Source organism: Mustela nivalis, assembly GCF_964662115.1.
Source record: "Mustela nivalis genome assembly, chromosome: 1".
Taxonomy (NCBI): domain Eukaryota; kingdom Metazoa; phylum Chordata; class Mammalia; order Carnivora; family Mustelidae; genus Mustela; species Mustela nivalis.
The window spans coordinates 145718363-145734716 of NC_139020.1; the positions used below are offsets into that span (position 1 = coordinate 145718363).

At 36.2% G+C, this 16354-nt stretch overlaps 1 protein-coding gene across 7 annotated transcripts in view; it reads right to left on the bottom strand.

The window, feature by feature from the left end:
• The window catches only part of NKTR (natural killer cell triggering receptor), a 62375-nt gene that overhangs the window by 31457 nt on the left and 14564 nt on the right, over positions 1-16354 (bottom strand). For 4 of the 7 annotated variants that reach the window (XR_014309948.1, XR_014309949.1, XM_082724366.1 and 1 more), the window contains exons 3-6: positions 3256-3330; positions 2409-2516; positions 1851-1895; positions 8-95 (exon numbers count right to left, since the gene is read on the bottom strand). Coding sequence is in view for 3 of the 7 variants with exons in the window: in XM_082724366.1 (XP_082580492.1) it covers positions 8-95; positions 1851-1895; positions 2409-2516; positions 3256-3330 (316 nt within the window). In the remaining 4 variants the exon portion in view is untranslated. Of the gene's footprint in view, positions 1-7; positions 96-1515; positions 1544-1850; positions 1896-2408; positions 2517-3255; positions 3331-16354 lie in introns of those variants that run through there. The other 3 variants (XR_014309950.1, XR_014309951.1, XM_082724363.1) reach the window with 2 other exon arrangements.

The window sequence follows — 16354 nt, forward strand, 5'->3', positions numbered from 1 at the left end:
TACTCACATGAAAAACTGGGAACCATTGGTATGTTTCCCTCGATTTGCCATTGACAAAAGGAACGCTCTGTCATGTTTGAGAATAAAGTTTTCATCTGTTTGAAGAAAACACAAATTTGTCAGTCTCCAATTATAAGACACTTTTAAAGTGTAATTAATGTTCACAGTAATAAATAGAAAACAAAGGATGAAATTCCTCTTCTGGTCAGTATAGATACTTGTCTGAATATTTAGAAAAAAATTTTTTTAACTAATCAAATACAAAAGCATAAAAAGATCAAAAATACTACTTAAAGCCTTGAGGAAAAGAATATACATTTAATGTTTTATACAAACAGCCTTAGAACAGTCACTTTTAATAGTAACATACTTTTGCTAAATGATAATGTAAACTATTAACTTTCAGAGAAAACCAGTAAAGAGATTTTAGAAAAATCTCTCCAGTAAAGCTCATTTTCTTCAACTTTCCAATTATCTTGCTTAACACACTATATATGGGAGAAGTTTAATAATCTTATGTGCCAAATTTCTATATGGTAAACTTATTATTCAACTGTATTGAAGCTAGACTATGAGAGCAAAAAATTAAAAGTTACATAAATTAAGTTTAAGGTTGTATGTAAATTAAATCAAGTATACAGACTCCTAATAGATAGGATCAAAAATTATCTAAGGAGGAAAGTCCCATAAAAACAAAAACTTAAAGGGCAAAATATAATTTTAAGATACACAAGTATCTGCCACAGGGAACCACCACATTACAGTGGCCTACAACATTAGCTTCCAATTGCTATAAGCGTATAGAACCAGCTAATGAACCTTCTTCTTACTGGTTCAAAGGAAAAACTGTTACAAAGATCACTCAAAGATGATTTTAATTCCATCAGAAATATCTTCAAAACTAATTTAAATTTCCTTGTAACATTCATACAAACAAATTTTTCTTTAGAACAAACAGAAACATAGAAAACTTTAAAAAATGATTACCTTGGGAACAGGCTTCTGAAAAAGAGTAGTAATCCATTTTCCCCCAAAAGAAATATAAAAGACTATTATAACACTGAAGCTATCATGGCATTAAAATCTAGTAAGATTGGATCCCATTTTAAATCTCTGCAACTGACTTTTCTAAGGCTTTTTGGGGCAAGTGCAATAGTTAGACTTAATGCAAATATTACTACTGTAGGAATAAAACACAATCATATAGTTCTAGTATACAAAAGAAAACATACAAACCTTTGAGAAGGTAGGAAATGCCAACTTTTATTAAAAGAAATTGTTTGGTTTAGGGGGGAAAAATACAACTAGAATTTTTTTCCCTGATGTAGAACTAATAACCCATTGCGAAAAGAAAAAAGATACAGATGCATGTATGAAACAGTATACAGAATTTTCCAAGTCTTCAAGCAATTAAAGAAATCCAGCCACAACCTAACCCAGGCTCTCCATAAATTTATTAGGAAGGGTGCAAGGGAACAGAATTGGAGTTTGTGTTACTGAGCTTTGTTCTCTTACCTTTTCATTTTGCAAAAGACCACATTCTCTATAAACAAAAGAATATGTTGACAGTTTTAGGCAGGAAGATAGGAGTTTTCATGTATATAGTTGCCTAACCTCCATGCTGAAAGTCATGTTTAACCATAAAGTTAGCCTTAATTAATCTTGTCAATTACAAGTTACATATTACAATATAATTTATCCCCAAGTTCATGCAAATAAAGTATTTTCATGCAGCATTAGTTTCATGCAAAAAGTGAACTATAAGTAAACCTCTCCTCATTAAAAGTACATGATCAAATTTGCTTTAATATCAGAACTGAAACAAAGGACCATAAAATATTAAGCCTTACCTTTAAAATATCCACCATAAATTGATTCTCCACCTTTTCCATTACCTGCAAATAATGAGCTACATTAAATTATAATGAAAATTAAAAATATATTAATACATTTAAATTATTTTTATGCTTTCAATTTGCTGAAGAAGCTAACACCTTGTGACTGCTATAATAAATTCTACAAATCTTCAGTTAACCTCATCTTGAAAATAAAAGTCCAAAAAAGAGACCACTCCTATTATAATAAACACTATTAAAAAATATCTCTATAACCCATTTATTTCAAAAAGTAATCACACCAACAAAATTCAGGAAGAATAAAAATAATCCACAAGTACTTGGCGTTCATTGTAAGGGAATTTACCAACTGTTTATATTATTATTATTAAAAGTATATAAAAATAAAATGGCTTAGTATTTTGCTTTTCATACATTCTTGCTCTACACATCTACTCAGTGACCACTTAATATTTACATCACACTGTGACACAACACTTATAACAGTATAATAGCTTAAGAAACTGATGGAAAAAAAAAAAGCATAAAGTTAAAGCATAACTTTAGCTCTACCTTCGCTGAAGTCCCCACCCTGAATCATGAAGTTTTTAACCACACGATGGAATGTAGAACCTTTGTAACATAACTTCTTCCCAGTTGTTTTTCCAAGGCCTTTCTCTCCTGGGGAAAAAAAAAAAAGTGAAATTTAGCTATAAACATCTTTCCAAGGAAAGAACCATCCAATTAGTCCTTTGTGAAGTCCCTCCCATACATGTTGGCACTGTAAGAGATACAAAGTATGAGGCAACGAGGAAATGACACACAAAATAAAATAAATATCAAGCAGCATATAAATGTTAAATTGTGTGGCAGAGACTCTACATGCCAACAGGAGAAAAGAGGGATTAGAAATAGTTATTACTCCAGTAAAAGAGGGCAATCAAGGAATTGGTGCAAAGCATATATGTATTTAAGTGTATCCAAGCAAGGATTTAAAAATGTAATGCTATTTTAAAATAACATTATACATGTTTTTATTTTTTTCTACTTTAAAAAATATAAATCCAATTAAATATAACGAAGAACAGCCATATTATGTTTTGTCTACCTTCTAATACTAGAAGTCTTGTGAATCTGGAATGGTAAATTTGTTCAAAACACTGAAATTTAAATTTATGAACTACAATGTTTACAGATGACTTTGTTACACACAGAGGTACTTTCTTTTTTTACTTTTGAGGCCACTTCTTTGTCGTCTCTATCCTTATGCTTCCCTGATTTCTTATCAGTGAAAATAGCATTTTTAATGCCCTAAAAATTCATTTTACAGCCACTTTTTACAGAAAATATCTACTCTGAGAAGCAAGATAAAACTATAAGCCACAACTTCTCATTGGAAATAATTTAATAATTCATTTACCTGAGCATAGGCAAAGGAAGTTTTTGCATGTTTTTGGACATATGTCTGAGAAGAGCTGAAACATAATGCGACCAACTGAAACAAAACACATTAAAGAAAGGTAAGCAAGATGATTAAATATGCCACATTTTATATGGGAGAAATAGACAGAATTAACAAACTGAAAGGCCCATTTTTGTAATTTAATTTTTCAAAAGACTTAACTGGAAAAAACTTAACTGAGCAATGCCAACTAACAAGAATTCCACACAATTTGTTAGTGTCAGAATTCACAGGCAGCCTAAGTGGTTTCAGCCCTAAAACTGCAAGATTTTAAGTGTCCTGTAAAGGGGCTTTACATGATTAGATCCCTTTTAGTACAGTTACCTACCAGAACACTATTAATTTGCTTTAAAATAAGTCTCAATAGTTGTCTAATCTATGCCTGAGCCCCTCCAGTGATGACAGCACATCATATCACAAGACAGTCATTGTGGCCCGTACTGTCAGAAGAAAGTTCTTCTGTCCTCTATATCTAGCTTTCTACCTTTATGCAAGAACTATTTAGAGCCAAACTCCTGAATTGCGACCCACAACTAAAACTCACCTTCTATTCCCTGAGAGAGCATAAAGAGAATAGCTTACGGTTCCTAAAAAATACCCAAAACACACTAAACAGACAAAAAACATACAATACACAGGAAATGATAAGGGGCAAGCCTACAAATTTATGCCACAGAAAAGTGCTTCACAAATGTTCTGTTCTCAGGACTCCTTCTAACTCTTAAAAATGATTGCACTTTTACAATGTGGGTTATGTCTATTGCTATTTACTATAAGTTAAAACTCAGAAATTTTTAAAACACAAGAATATAAAGCACATGTTCTATCAGCAGTCACAGTGGTGACATCATTACTTATTGTGTAATCTCTGGAAAACTCAACTTGTGAATGAGAGCGCAACAGGCAAATTGTATTATTATAAAAGTAGTTTTGACTTTGCAGGCCTCACGAAAGGTTCTCAACAAAGTAAAAAATAATATTCTGATTTACAATCACTTTCCTGTGTCCCCTTTCACTTTAATCTAAAGAATCTTTTCCATTAGGAATAAACATTTTTATTTATCCAAAGGGACTTATAAATAAATCAAAATTAACTGTGGACCAAATATAAGTCACTTTCAGCACAGACACAAACTGATTTGATTTATTCTCTGTCACTAAGAACTGAATTTATTCTTGGCCATGTCAGTCAGTTCCTCTGAGGAGAAAACAAAGCTACAAAGCTACAAAGCTACTATATAAAAGACATCCTTAAGGGATAAAAAGTGGAATAATGGCATCATACAAGACTTTCTTATGTCATTGTGTATAGCTTCAATGAAGCCAAAATTTTAAAGCAATTTCAAAATGTTCTAGCTGATCTTTGTATCTAAAAGAATGAAGAAAAAGGAAATCAGAATTTTAAAGACTGTCTTTATTTTGGGAGAGAGCACTCACGGAGGCATATGCATGGTGGGAAGGGGCAGAGGGCGAGGGAGTAAATCTCAAGCAGACTCCCCCACTGAGCAGAAAGCCCAACTCTGGCCAGTCCCACAACCCATGACAGCCTGAGCCCAAATCAAAAGTCGGACATCCAACTGAATGAACCACTGAGTCACCCCAAGAAATTGGAATTTTAAAAAATGCATATAATAGCAGTAATATAATCCTCTGTAATTACATGGAAATATTTTACTAGTATGAAAAAAGTATTTTCATCAATCTTCATAAACCCCTGGGAAATGGCTGGCTAGGTTGGCATCAAGTTCAAAATCATCTAACTTTGCAAACATATTTAGATATTTGGGATCCCTGTAAGATGGTTACTTTCCTATATAAAAGGTATTATCTAAACAATCAAAAACTCAGCCTTTTAAAACCACAGTGATTTCAACATCAAGTTTTTTTTCAAAACCTTTAATGCCTCCAAAAGAAAGCTGATGAAAGTTTCAAATGTTTCTAGTTTCTCCTTTACAGTTGATTAGAAGTTTTGAACCCTCTAGTGCTTTAATACATTTGAAAACGGTTAAATGTGATTACATTTCCAGGCCTAATATTCAAAGAGGGATATCAAACAATGATGTTTTTTGTTTTTTTAATTTCATTTTTAAAAGATTTTATTTCTCTATTTGACAGAGAGAGCAAGAGAGCACAAACAAGCAGGAGGGTGGCACAGGGAGCCAAGCAGGGAGCCTGGTATAGGGCTTAATCACAGCACCCTGGGATTATGACCTAAGCCAGCAGACGCTTAATCCACTGAGCCACCCGGGCACCCGAGACAATGATATTTTTAAAAACACACTCACCTCTAATATCTTACCCTCTAACTAGGTGAAGAAAAGAAGATTCTATTGACTGACTTCTCAGTCTCACAGGACAGGGCTTAGAGCAGAGGTTCTGTGTCCTTTACAGCATTATGTTGTTAAGAGTAAAGAAAAAAATAAAACAAAACCACATTGTTTTGGTCTCAATACCATGATGCAAGGCTGGAAACACTGCCAAAATCAGAAAAATAACTTAAAAATCTACAGAAAGAATAGATTAAACCAACTGGGCTTGCAAGACATGAGAAAGGCTATGGACATTCAGACATTGGTTGAGACTGTCTTCTTAATTTAAAATGCCCATAAATGTTCAATCTGAAGAGTCTAGAAACAAAAGGCAAGGTCAAAGTTTTCTATCGGGAAAACACAAAAAGATCTCTACCTACAAACCAGTACACTAGTATTAATTCCCTCCAAATTGAATTAAAAAAGTTTTAAAGTGAACACTATAAGACACATTCCAGCAAATATCAGCTTGAACTAAATAAGGTCATTAGCAAGATAAACAAGTTTTCAACATATGTTTTTCAATTAAATTGCAATAGCCATTTTATAGAAAACAGATACTTTTTTGAAAATCAAAACAAAATATTCTGATGTATAGTCTTTAAGATAAAAAACAGGGTGCCTGGGTGGCTCAGTTGGTTAAGCAACTGCCTTCAGCTCAGGTCATGATCCTGGAGTCCCGGGATCAGGTCCTGCATTAGGCTCCCTGCTCAGCTAAGAGTCTTGCTTCTTCCTCTGACCTTCCCCTTCTCATGCTCTCTCTCTTACCTTTCTCCCTCTCTAAGATAGGAAGAAAGCAAGCAAGCAAGCAAGCAAGCAGTGTGGTTAAGTAGTTGTTTTCAAAGGATAGCAGGCATGAACTGTGATTATAAAACATACTGAAAAGAAAAATGTAAACTAGTTACTTAAGGAAAAGACTGAAAGAGAAGATTCTCTGACTCCCCAACTGATTAAAAAAAAAGGATTATGATAGCAACCCCATTTCCCAATAGTATATGCCTGAGGTTTACTGTCTCCTATAATAAATTAACATGCTCTGCTGATGCTTCTTCAGAAAATGATGATGCCTTTGAATGAATAAGATCTCAGGATACTGTTAACACTACTTATACTTCAGTGTGATTTAGTAATCTTTGGTAATCAGTCATTACTGTCAATAATATTACCTTTTATATGTACTAAGATTTCTTCTTAAGGAACTACCACTGTGCCAATGAATACACACTCCTCTATAACTCTCAAACTAAATCTGAAACTGGTTTATGTTTAGCATTAGCTTGTGTAAGCATCAGTATGGTGTTTTTAGGGCAAAAAATTCATGATTAAGGACAAAAATTACAGAACAGGAATGGCTTCTGACTTTAATCCCAATATACCAACATGCAGATCCTTTAAAAGAGCCATGACAGGGGATCAATACTGAGATTACTCAGATAATATAAACACATTTCTTAAAAAAGATTTTATTTATTTGGCAGAGAGAGAGAGAGAGAGAATACAAGCAGGGGCAGTGGAAGAGGCAGAAGCTGACTCCCGGGTAAGCAGGGAGCCTGATGCAGGGTTTGATCCCCCGACCCTGGGATCATGACCTGAGCCGAAGGCAGAAGCTTAATGACTGAGCCACTAAGGTGCCCCGATAAACACGTTTTTAATCACTGGCTACAGACTGAAAAAGCCAAGACACCTATGTCATGTTGTAATCCCGATTTGGCCACTAGGTGGCAGGAATAAAATCAGCAAGTACCCCTAATCTGCATAAAATCAAATATCACCTTTCAATATTATTGTTTCTTGTTCTTAGAAACACCTGCACTGGAATTAGAGGTGCATTAGTGAAAAAGGAGACACATATCATAGACATAAAAGATACAGTAGCTGGAAAAATGAGCACTGGTTAGAAAAAAAGTTTTAAGAAATGGTATATTACACAGGACAAAGAGTAACTACATACAAGTAAGGGATGAGGATTAAGAACAAAGGTATAAACAGATCATAGTGGATAGGCAGACAGCAAAACCTAAGAGGAAATTAAGGAATGGGTGCACCATTTCAACAAAATCAGGCCAAGTATTTACCCATTTAACTGAGCTCCTCCCCATGTGTCAGTTTGTTTAACAGTATATAAGACACTGTGCTTGTTTGGGGGAGCTCACAGCTTAGCTAGGAATGACAGCTACAAATCTTAGTGTAATAAGCCATGAGTGGTATGAACAAAATGCACTTATATCTACCTTAAGCCTGACTGATGTGTGTGAGGGCAGAGGGATAGGGGCCCTATCTGTTTTACTCACCATTCTATCCCCACTGATTTGTACAGTGGCTGGTACAGAACAAGTACGTAATAAATAACTGAACAAAAATAAGAACACCTGAAACCACATTATTCAAAGATAGGGTTTAACAAAATATAAACAAAGGAATACCTAGATACACAGATAAAAAGTATTCATTAGGGATGCCTGGGTGGCTCAGTTGGTTAAGTGTCTGCCTTCGGCTCAGGTCCTGATCCCAGGGTTTTGGGATCCAATCCCCCATCAGGCTCCCAGGGAGCCTGCTTCTTCCTCTGCCTGCTCTGCCTGCTGCTCCCCCTGCTTGTGCTCTCTCTCTGACAAATATATAAATAAAATCTTTTTTTTAAAAGTATTCATTATATACCAGGAAAAGTTATTACAAGTGGCATGACATCAAGACATAACTTAATAAAATCGATTTTCAGATGTATAAAGGAAAAGAGTCCTTCTAGCATCCAGGCAATAAAATCATGTCACCTACAGGGAAAAAGAAATCAGGCTGACTTCTGATACTTTACATTAGAAACTGGAGACAACAGAACACTGTCTACCATCTTAAAGGGACTAATAGACTGTAAACAAAAAATTCTATATATAGCAAAGGAAATACATTATTGAGATTTTATCCTGAAAAACCTATCTGAGGGGTGCCTGAGTGGCTCAGCTAGTTAAATGTCTGCCTTCAGCTCAGGTTATGATCCCAGTGTCCAGGAAAGGAGCCCTGCTCTCAGTGGGGAGCCTCCTCTTCTCCCTCCTCTACCCTCCCCACCCCACTTGTGCGTGCGCTCTCTCGCTCTCTCTCTCATTCTGCTCTCAAATAAATAAATAAAACCTTTAAAAAAATCCATCTGAAATATAAGCCTGAGACAGGACTCAAAGAACTAATGAGAAAAGAATGAGAAAAAAAAAATGGCACTGAGCACTAAATCCATTACAACACAGAATTAAACCTAAATAACCATAGTAATTATGGTTACAAAATATAAATGTTACAACTACTGGGAAACAAAGTATGTATTAGTAAATTTTTTTGGTTATTTTTAAGAACCTTCTAAAAATGTTCTTTTTCTTTTGAACAGGCAATGTTTTCATGATCCAAAAATCCAACAGCAGAAAAAAGTAAAGAGTGAGAAGTCTTATTCCCACTTTTGTCAATAGGTAATCACTTTCATCAATTTCATGTGTATGCTTCCAGTCTCTTTGTACACACAGGCAAATATTGATATATTCTTATTTTAATACGATAGCATAAGTTTGCTAAGAGAGTAGATCTTAAAAGTTCTTATTACAAGAAAAAAATGTAAGGGAAGTTATCACAAGGCAAAAAAATTTTTTTTAAGATTTTATTTATTTGACTGAGAGAAAGATCGTAAGTAGGCAGAGAGGCAGGCAGAGAGAGAGGGGAAGCAGGCTCCCTGCTAAGCAGAGAGCCTGATGCAGGGCTTGATCCCAGGACCCTGAGATCATGACCTGAACCAAAGGCAGAGGCTTAACCCACTGAGCCGCCCAGGTGCCCAAGGAAAAAAATTTTAACTGTGTGGCGATGGATATTAACAAGACTTCCTATGGTGATCATTTTGCAATATAAACACATATACCAAATCATTATGCTATATACTTGAAACTAAGATGTTATATGTCAATTATATCTCAAGTTTAAGATAAATAAAAACAAGCAGCTCCTAGGTTTAAAAAAATAAGTGGCACATTATGCACACTGTAATATACTCTGCTTTATATACTTAATGAATATATCACGAAGATATCACAGTACATTAAAACCAACGAGAGGGGATGCCTGGGTGCCTCAGTTGGCTAAGCAGCTGCCTTCGGCTCAGGTCATGATCCCAGCGTCCTGGGATCGAGTCCCACATCGGGCTCCTTGCTCAGCAGGGAGCCTCCTTCTCCCTCTGCCTCTGCCTGCCATTCTGTCTGCCTGTGCTCACTCTCTCCCTTTCTCTCTCTGATAAATAAATAAAATCTTTAAAAAAAAAAAAAAAAAAGAAAAGAAAAATAAATAAAACCAACGAGAGGGTGGAGTTGGTTAGAAAAAGTCAATTTCCTCATATTTCATAGTAGGAGTCAAGCGGTAAAGGAAATATGGTTTAGTAATACTTAAACATATAATTCACTTGCAGAGCTAAAAATCTATTAAAAATCTTTCAAATTATTGTGGCAGAGTAACCCATAGTAAAAAGATATAAAACAAAGCAAAGCAAATAGCAAGAGAATACAAATAAGATTTAAGACCAAACAGTTCTATAGTTTTTTTTGGCACACAGAACTTATTTCATGACAGGTCAATCACCCAGGTAAGGTATCCTGCAGATAGTACCAGCAAAAACTCAAGAGAATTTATTGGCTCATGTAGTTGACAAGGATATGGGCTGAGATCAGAGAATCAAAGAACTCTAGGAACCAGGATGTCAAGGAGTGAGGCCAGATCTTAGAACTGCCAGGTTTCAAAAGGCAAAAGGTTCTGAATACCACTCCTTTGTCCCAATGAATGCATACAACTCTATATTTTCATTAATGATTAGATAAATCAATCACTCAAATGAAAATAAAAGCAGTAAACAAACCTAAGAAAAATGTAAAAAAGCTTTTAATGAAAGTGCAAGCAGAAATAAATCAGAAAACAAAAATATTAGACTTGACAAATAAATTCCAAAGCTGGCTCTTTTGGAGAAAAAATAAAAAGGAATACCAAAATATAGAAAAAAGAATTAAAAGAATGTATGGATTACAACTCCATGCCAACAGAGATTAAAAAACAGAGCCAAGAAAGAAACTAAAATACTATCCAAAAGAGCATTGTTAAATATTAAGTGTAATGTCACCTCACTGTCACCTCATTGTCTTCATATTAAAGTGTAATGTTACCTCAACTGTTTCATAGCACAGCAAAAGATGAAAAGCTTAACATATTTTATGAAACAAACTGATACCAAAGCCTAAGAAAGATGATATAAAACAAACCTTAAAAGCCGATATATTGGGCCACCTGGGTGGCTTAGTCTGTTCAGCATCTGCCTTTAGCTCGGGTCATTATTCCAGGATCCTGGGATGGAGCCCTGTGTTGGGCTCTGCTTAGCAGGGAGTCTGTTCCTCCTTCCCCTCCCTGCCCACTTGTGCTCTCTCTCTCTCAGGTATATAAATAAAATCTTAAAAAAAAAAGTATATATATATATACATATATATATATACATATATATCAATCTCATTTTTAAAAGATACTATTAAATATTACAATATTAAATATTAAATACTAGGAAGTCTGGGGCACTTGGGTGGCTCAGTTAGTTAAGTATTCAACTCTTGGGCTCCTTCCCCATAAGCGGGTATATGCATGTTCACTATTAAAATAAATAAAATCTTAAAAAAAAAATTAGGAAATCTATTATTTTTTTTTTAAAGATTTTATTTATATATTTGACAGAGAGAGATCACAAGTAGGCAGAGAGGCAGGCAGAGAGAGAGAGAGGAGGAAGCAGGCTCCCCACTGAGCAGAGAGCCCGATGCGGGACTCGATCCCAGGACCCCGAGATCATGACCTGAGCAGAAGGCAGCGGCTTAACCCACTGAGCCACCCAGGCGCCCCAGGAAATCTATTATTTTACTTAGTGAAGGAAGAACTCTATAAATATCCTAAGACAGACCAATAGACCATTTGATGAAATTAACATTCATCCCTTAACAAAAACACAAAAATTATCAGACACCCCAATCAATAGCCAGCATTATGTTTAATGGTGGAGCATTAGCACTGCACTAATGTCATTAAAGTAAGAACAAGTTAAAAGTGCTTGTTAGCATCACTACTGGGTTTTTTTTTTTTATTTTATTTATTTATTTATTTATTTGACAGACAGATCACAAGTAGGCAGAGAGGCAGGCAGAGAGAGAGAGGAGGAAGCAGGCTCCCCACTGAGCAAAGAGCCCAACGTGGGGCTTGATCCCAAGACCCTGAGATCATGACCTGAGCCGAAGGCAGAGGCTTTAACCCACTGAGCCACCCAGGCATCCCAGCATCACTACTGTTTAATGCCATTCTAGAAATTCTAAGCAATGCAACAGACAAGAGAACCATATGAGAAGTATACATAACAAAGAGTAAATTTATCATTATTTGAAAGACATACCTGTACATCTAACTAACCTACAAAAACAAATTGAAATATTAACAGAAACATTAAAATTGATATTTATCTTATGATCAACAAGAACTAGTAAAAATCAGTTAAAATCACATTTTAAAAAACAGTTAAAATCACATTCACAACACCAATAAAAAACATTCTAACCACTTAGCTCTAACAGTGCAGGACTCAAAAAAATTACAAACCTCTGACAGACATAAAGGTAACTTGAATAAAAAGAGGGCATAACTTGTTCTTAGACAAGAAGACTCAAAATTGTAAATGTGTCCAATTTTCTCTAAAGTAATCTACAGTCATTTAATTGCAACTCCCCAAAGTACTGAGAATTCTAGAAGAATTTAACAAAATGACCCCTGAAGGTTATCTGAACGAACATGCGATGCCCTTCACCCCCCCACCGTTCAAACTTAAAATTAAAGATATTGTTATGCTTCACCCTAGTTACTTCTGTATGTACTCCTAAAGTTTAGAACAAAGACATTCTCCTCCCTAGCCCCAATAACATCACCACACCATGTTAATAGTGATTAACACCACAGTCTCATACAGTCCATATTCAAATTTACCCGAATGACTCCACATGTCCTTTATATTATACTTTTTTTATTTTTTAAAGATTATTTTGGAGAGAGAGAGAGAGAGAGACGAGAGACACCACACATGGGGAGGCAGGCAAAGGGAGGACAGAGAGAATCCCAGAGATCCCTGCCAAGCATTGAGCGTAACACAGCTCCTCAATTCCACCACCCTGAGATCATGATCTCAGCTGAAACCAAGAGTCAGAGGCACAACAAACAATGCCACCAAGGCTTCCCTATACCTCTTTTTATTTATTTATTTATTTATTTTAAAGATTTTATTTTTTCATTTGACAGATAGAGATCACAAGTAGGCAGAGAGAGAGGAGGAAGCAGGCTTCCCACTAAGCAGAGAGCTGATGCGGGGCTCAATCCCAGGACCCTGGTCTCATGACCTGAGCCGAAGGCAGAGGCTTTAACCCACTGAGCCACCCAGGCGCCCCCCTATACCTCTTTTTAAAATCCAAGACTCTAACTGCAGATTATACACTGATTTGGTTGTCATGTCTTGGTCCCTTTTAATCTAGAACAGTCCCCATCTCTACTCATTTTTTTTCTTTTTGCATCCCATCAGGAAGCACAGGTCAGTTTGACACATTACTGGCAATGCTGAAATATTAACCAGATCTGTCAGTTATAAAAGAACTTCCCCCCACTTTTACACTAGTAAGTGGAATGACATTTTGAAACTTAAGAGCACACCGTGTTCTATAACAACTTTTCACCCAATGGTTTGGCCACTGATGATCCTTTCCCAAACCAATCATACTGAGCAAAATGTTTCTTCTAATTCCATCATTTCATCTGTATTTATCCAACTTGAGTTTTTCAGGTAAGAGCTTCATCCAGCCATCTACCCTAACACAGAGTTATTAAACAAGACAAAAAAGCCTGGATCACTGATACCATCAGGCTGGATCTGCTGGGAGCCATGTAAGAGAAGAATTTCTGTCTTAAATTTAAGCCCCCATTATTCAGCCTTTATGTTTAGCAACCATCACTTTCATACAGTCTAACAAATACAGATATTTTCATATGATGGCAAACAATATAACCACTAAAAGTGATCACATAAAGCTCAATTTATTAAAACAGAAAAAAGTTGAGAACACCCTCTTTAACAGAAAGAGGCAGGACCAGAACAGTATGTAGCATATACTATTTTTAAAAATTGTGTATGAACCAGTATATACAATGGAATATTACACCTCCATCAGAAAAGATGAATACCAACTTTTTTATCAATATGGACAGGACTAGAGGAGATTATGCTGAGTGAAATAAATCAAGCAGAGAGAGTCAATTATCATATGGTTGGTTTCACTTACTTGCAGCGCATAAGGAATAACACGGGAAGACATAGGGTGAAGGAAAGGAGAAGGGCACTGGGGGAAATCGGAGGGGGAGACAAACCATGAGAGACTGTGGACTCTGAGAAACAAACTGAGGGTTTTAGAGGGGTGGGGGTTGGCGAATGGGTGAGCCTTGTGGTGGTTATTAAGGAGAGCACATATTGCATGGAGCACTGGGTGTGATGCATAAACAATGAATCTTGGAACACTGAAAAAATAAATTAAATTGAAAAAAAAAATGTTCAGAAAAGGTTGTGATTACCTCTCCATGGCAAGATTTTAAGGCAGGTTTAACTTTTTAAATATTACTGGAATTTTTATAATGAGCATGTACTATTTTTACTAACAGAAAAAACAATGAAGGCCTTTTCAGCTTAAAATGTGCCAAACAGATGCAACAAGAGTTCAGGTCACACAGTTTAGAATTTGTAAATTAGATTTAATGACTGTAATATTCCTTTCTTTTCCTAATGTGTCATTCATAAACACTGGCAATCTCGGTTTTAAATCTTATATGTTTAAAAAGCCACCTTTAAATTGGCAGTTTGGAATATGGAAAACATTTTCTAACCAACAGTGTTGTAAGTGGTGATTAAGTTCGGAGGACAGCCAAGAAAGCCTATCTGTTCCATAATTTTGATGTAATTAAGCAAATAACTAAGAGTATTAGCTAAAATTCTAGGAAGGGAGGGAGAAGTAAAAGGAGTTTTTCATCCCTTCCTGTATACAATGATAATGGAAGATACATTTCAGAAATACTTTTTTGTTTAAGAGTTCCCTACTGCCATATCCAACCTTCCCATCTCAGGTGCTCCATTCCCTGGCCAACAAATATCCTAATGTACCCTAGGACTCAGCACTCCCCTCTAATCTGCTCTTCAAGGAACATCACGACACTGGGGTGCCCAGGTGGCTCAGTCGGTTAAGCATCTGCCTCCAGCTCAGGCCCTAAGCCCAGGGTCCTGGGATCGAACCCCGCATCCAGCTCTCTGTTCTGCAGGAAGCCTGCTTCTCCCTCTCCAACTCCCCCTCTGCTTGTGTTCCTTCTCTCGCTGTGTCTCTGTCAAATAAATAAATAAAATCTTAAAAAAAAAAAGAATGTCACAACACTAATTCCTGGGTTTTGCACAGCAGCCATGGTATAATGATAAGAAAGAAAACCTAGGCTAGAGACCTGGCTTTCAATTCCTAGCTATATGATCTTGGATCAAATAGTCTCTCTTTGAGTTTCCTCATTTGTAAAATGGGTATAAATCTTACATCATAATATTGTGTGGACTAAGGCAACCTAAAAATACACGGTTTGGGGGCAGCTGGTGGCCCAGTCGGTTAAGCATCCAACTCTCAATCTCAGCTCTGGTCTTGATCTCAGGGTTAAGTGCAAGCCCTGAGTTGGGCTCTACACTGGGCATGGAGCCTAATACTAATAATAGTATTATCATAGCTATTAATAATGTGACTTATGAAAAGCCATCTATATAGAAATGAGCAGAGTGACAGTCTGGTCTTCTGAGTCCTCAACCAGTGCTCTTTCCAATATACTCAGCTGTCTTCCTAGGTTCTAACATCACTGGCTTTCCCTTGCCCCACACACACTCCTGAACTGACTCTCTCATTGAGCAATTGAAGAAAGGAGTCTTGCTGCATGAAGTTCAGGTCATGTATAAAAACAAATCTTCTTAGAAATGATAGCATTCTTTAAAAGGAGATGCTTATTTGCCCAAACTGATCTTAATTACTTCAGTGTAACAGAACTGCAGTTCGCATTTAACAGTTAAGTGGAAAATTTCAGGCTCTCTGGGAAAGATGATTGTCTTGGGCCAGAAGCTAGGTACCCTCGGTTTATTTCTGCTCTTCAGTCTCCTTCTTCTACTCCCAGAATTAGACTTCTAGAAAAAACACCAAGTTTTTCAGGTGATGACAACAGCTAGGTAAGAGAGCAGGGAGACAGGCAGAGAGCAGTAGTTGTAGTAGTTCACACAGACTGGGCTGTCTGGGTAACTTCCAAACTACTAATGTCACTGCAGTTTCTGATGAAAACATCAGGGTCTTCATATTAATTACATTACCTATGGAGCTTAATTTAGGGACATAACTCTTCTCTTTTCCCCCATCATATGGGGTACCCAACCTAAATACAGAGATCTACCCTTTTTTAGGCCCTCTACTCACACAAATTACCTAATTAAGAGTAAGGCTTCAGTGATTTGTGCAAGTCTGTACGGACTGGAAACAGGAATTTGGGATTTCACCAAATAGCAATCTACTTAAGACACAGTCTCTTGGAACACAAACTAAAATAGGGAACTACCTGTAGCAAGGCGTACAGTCAGGCATTCACAGCTAGTGGTTCTGAATGCAATTTCT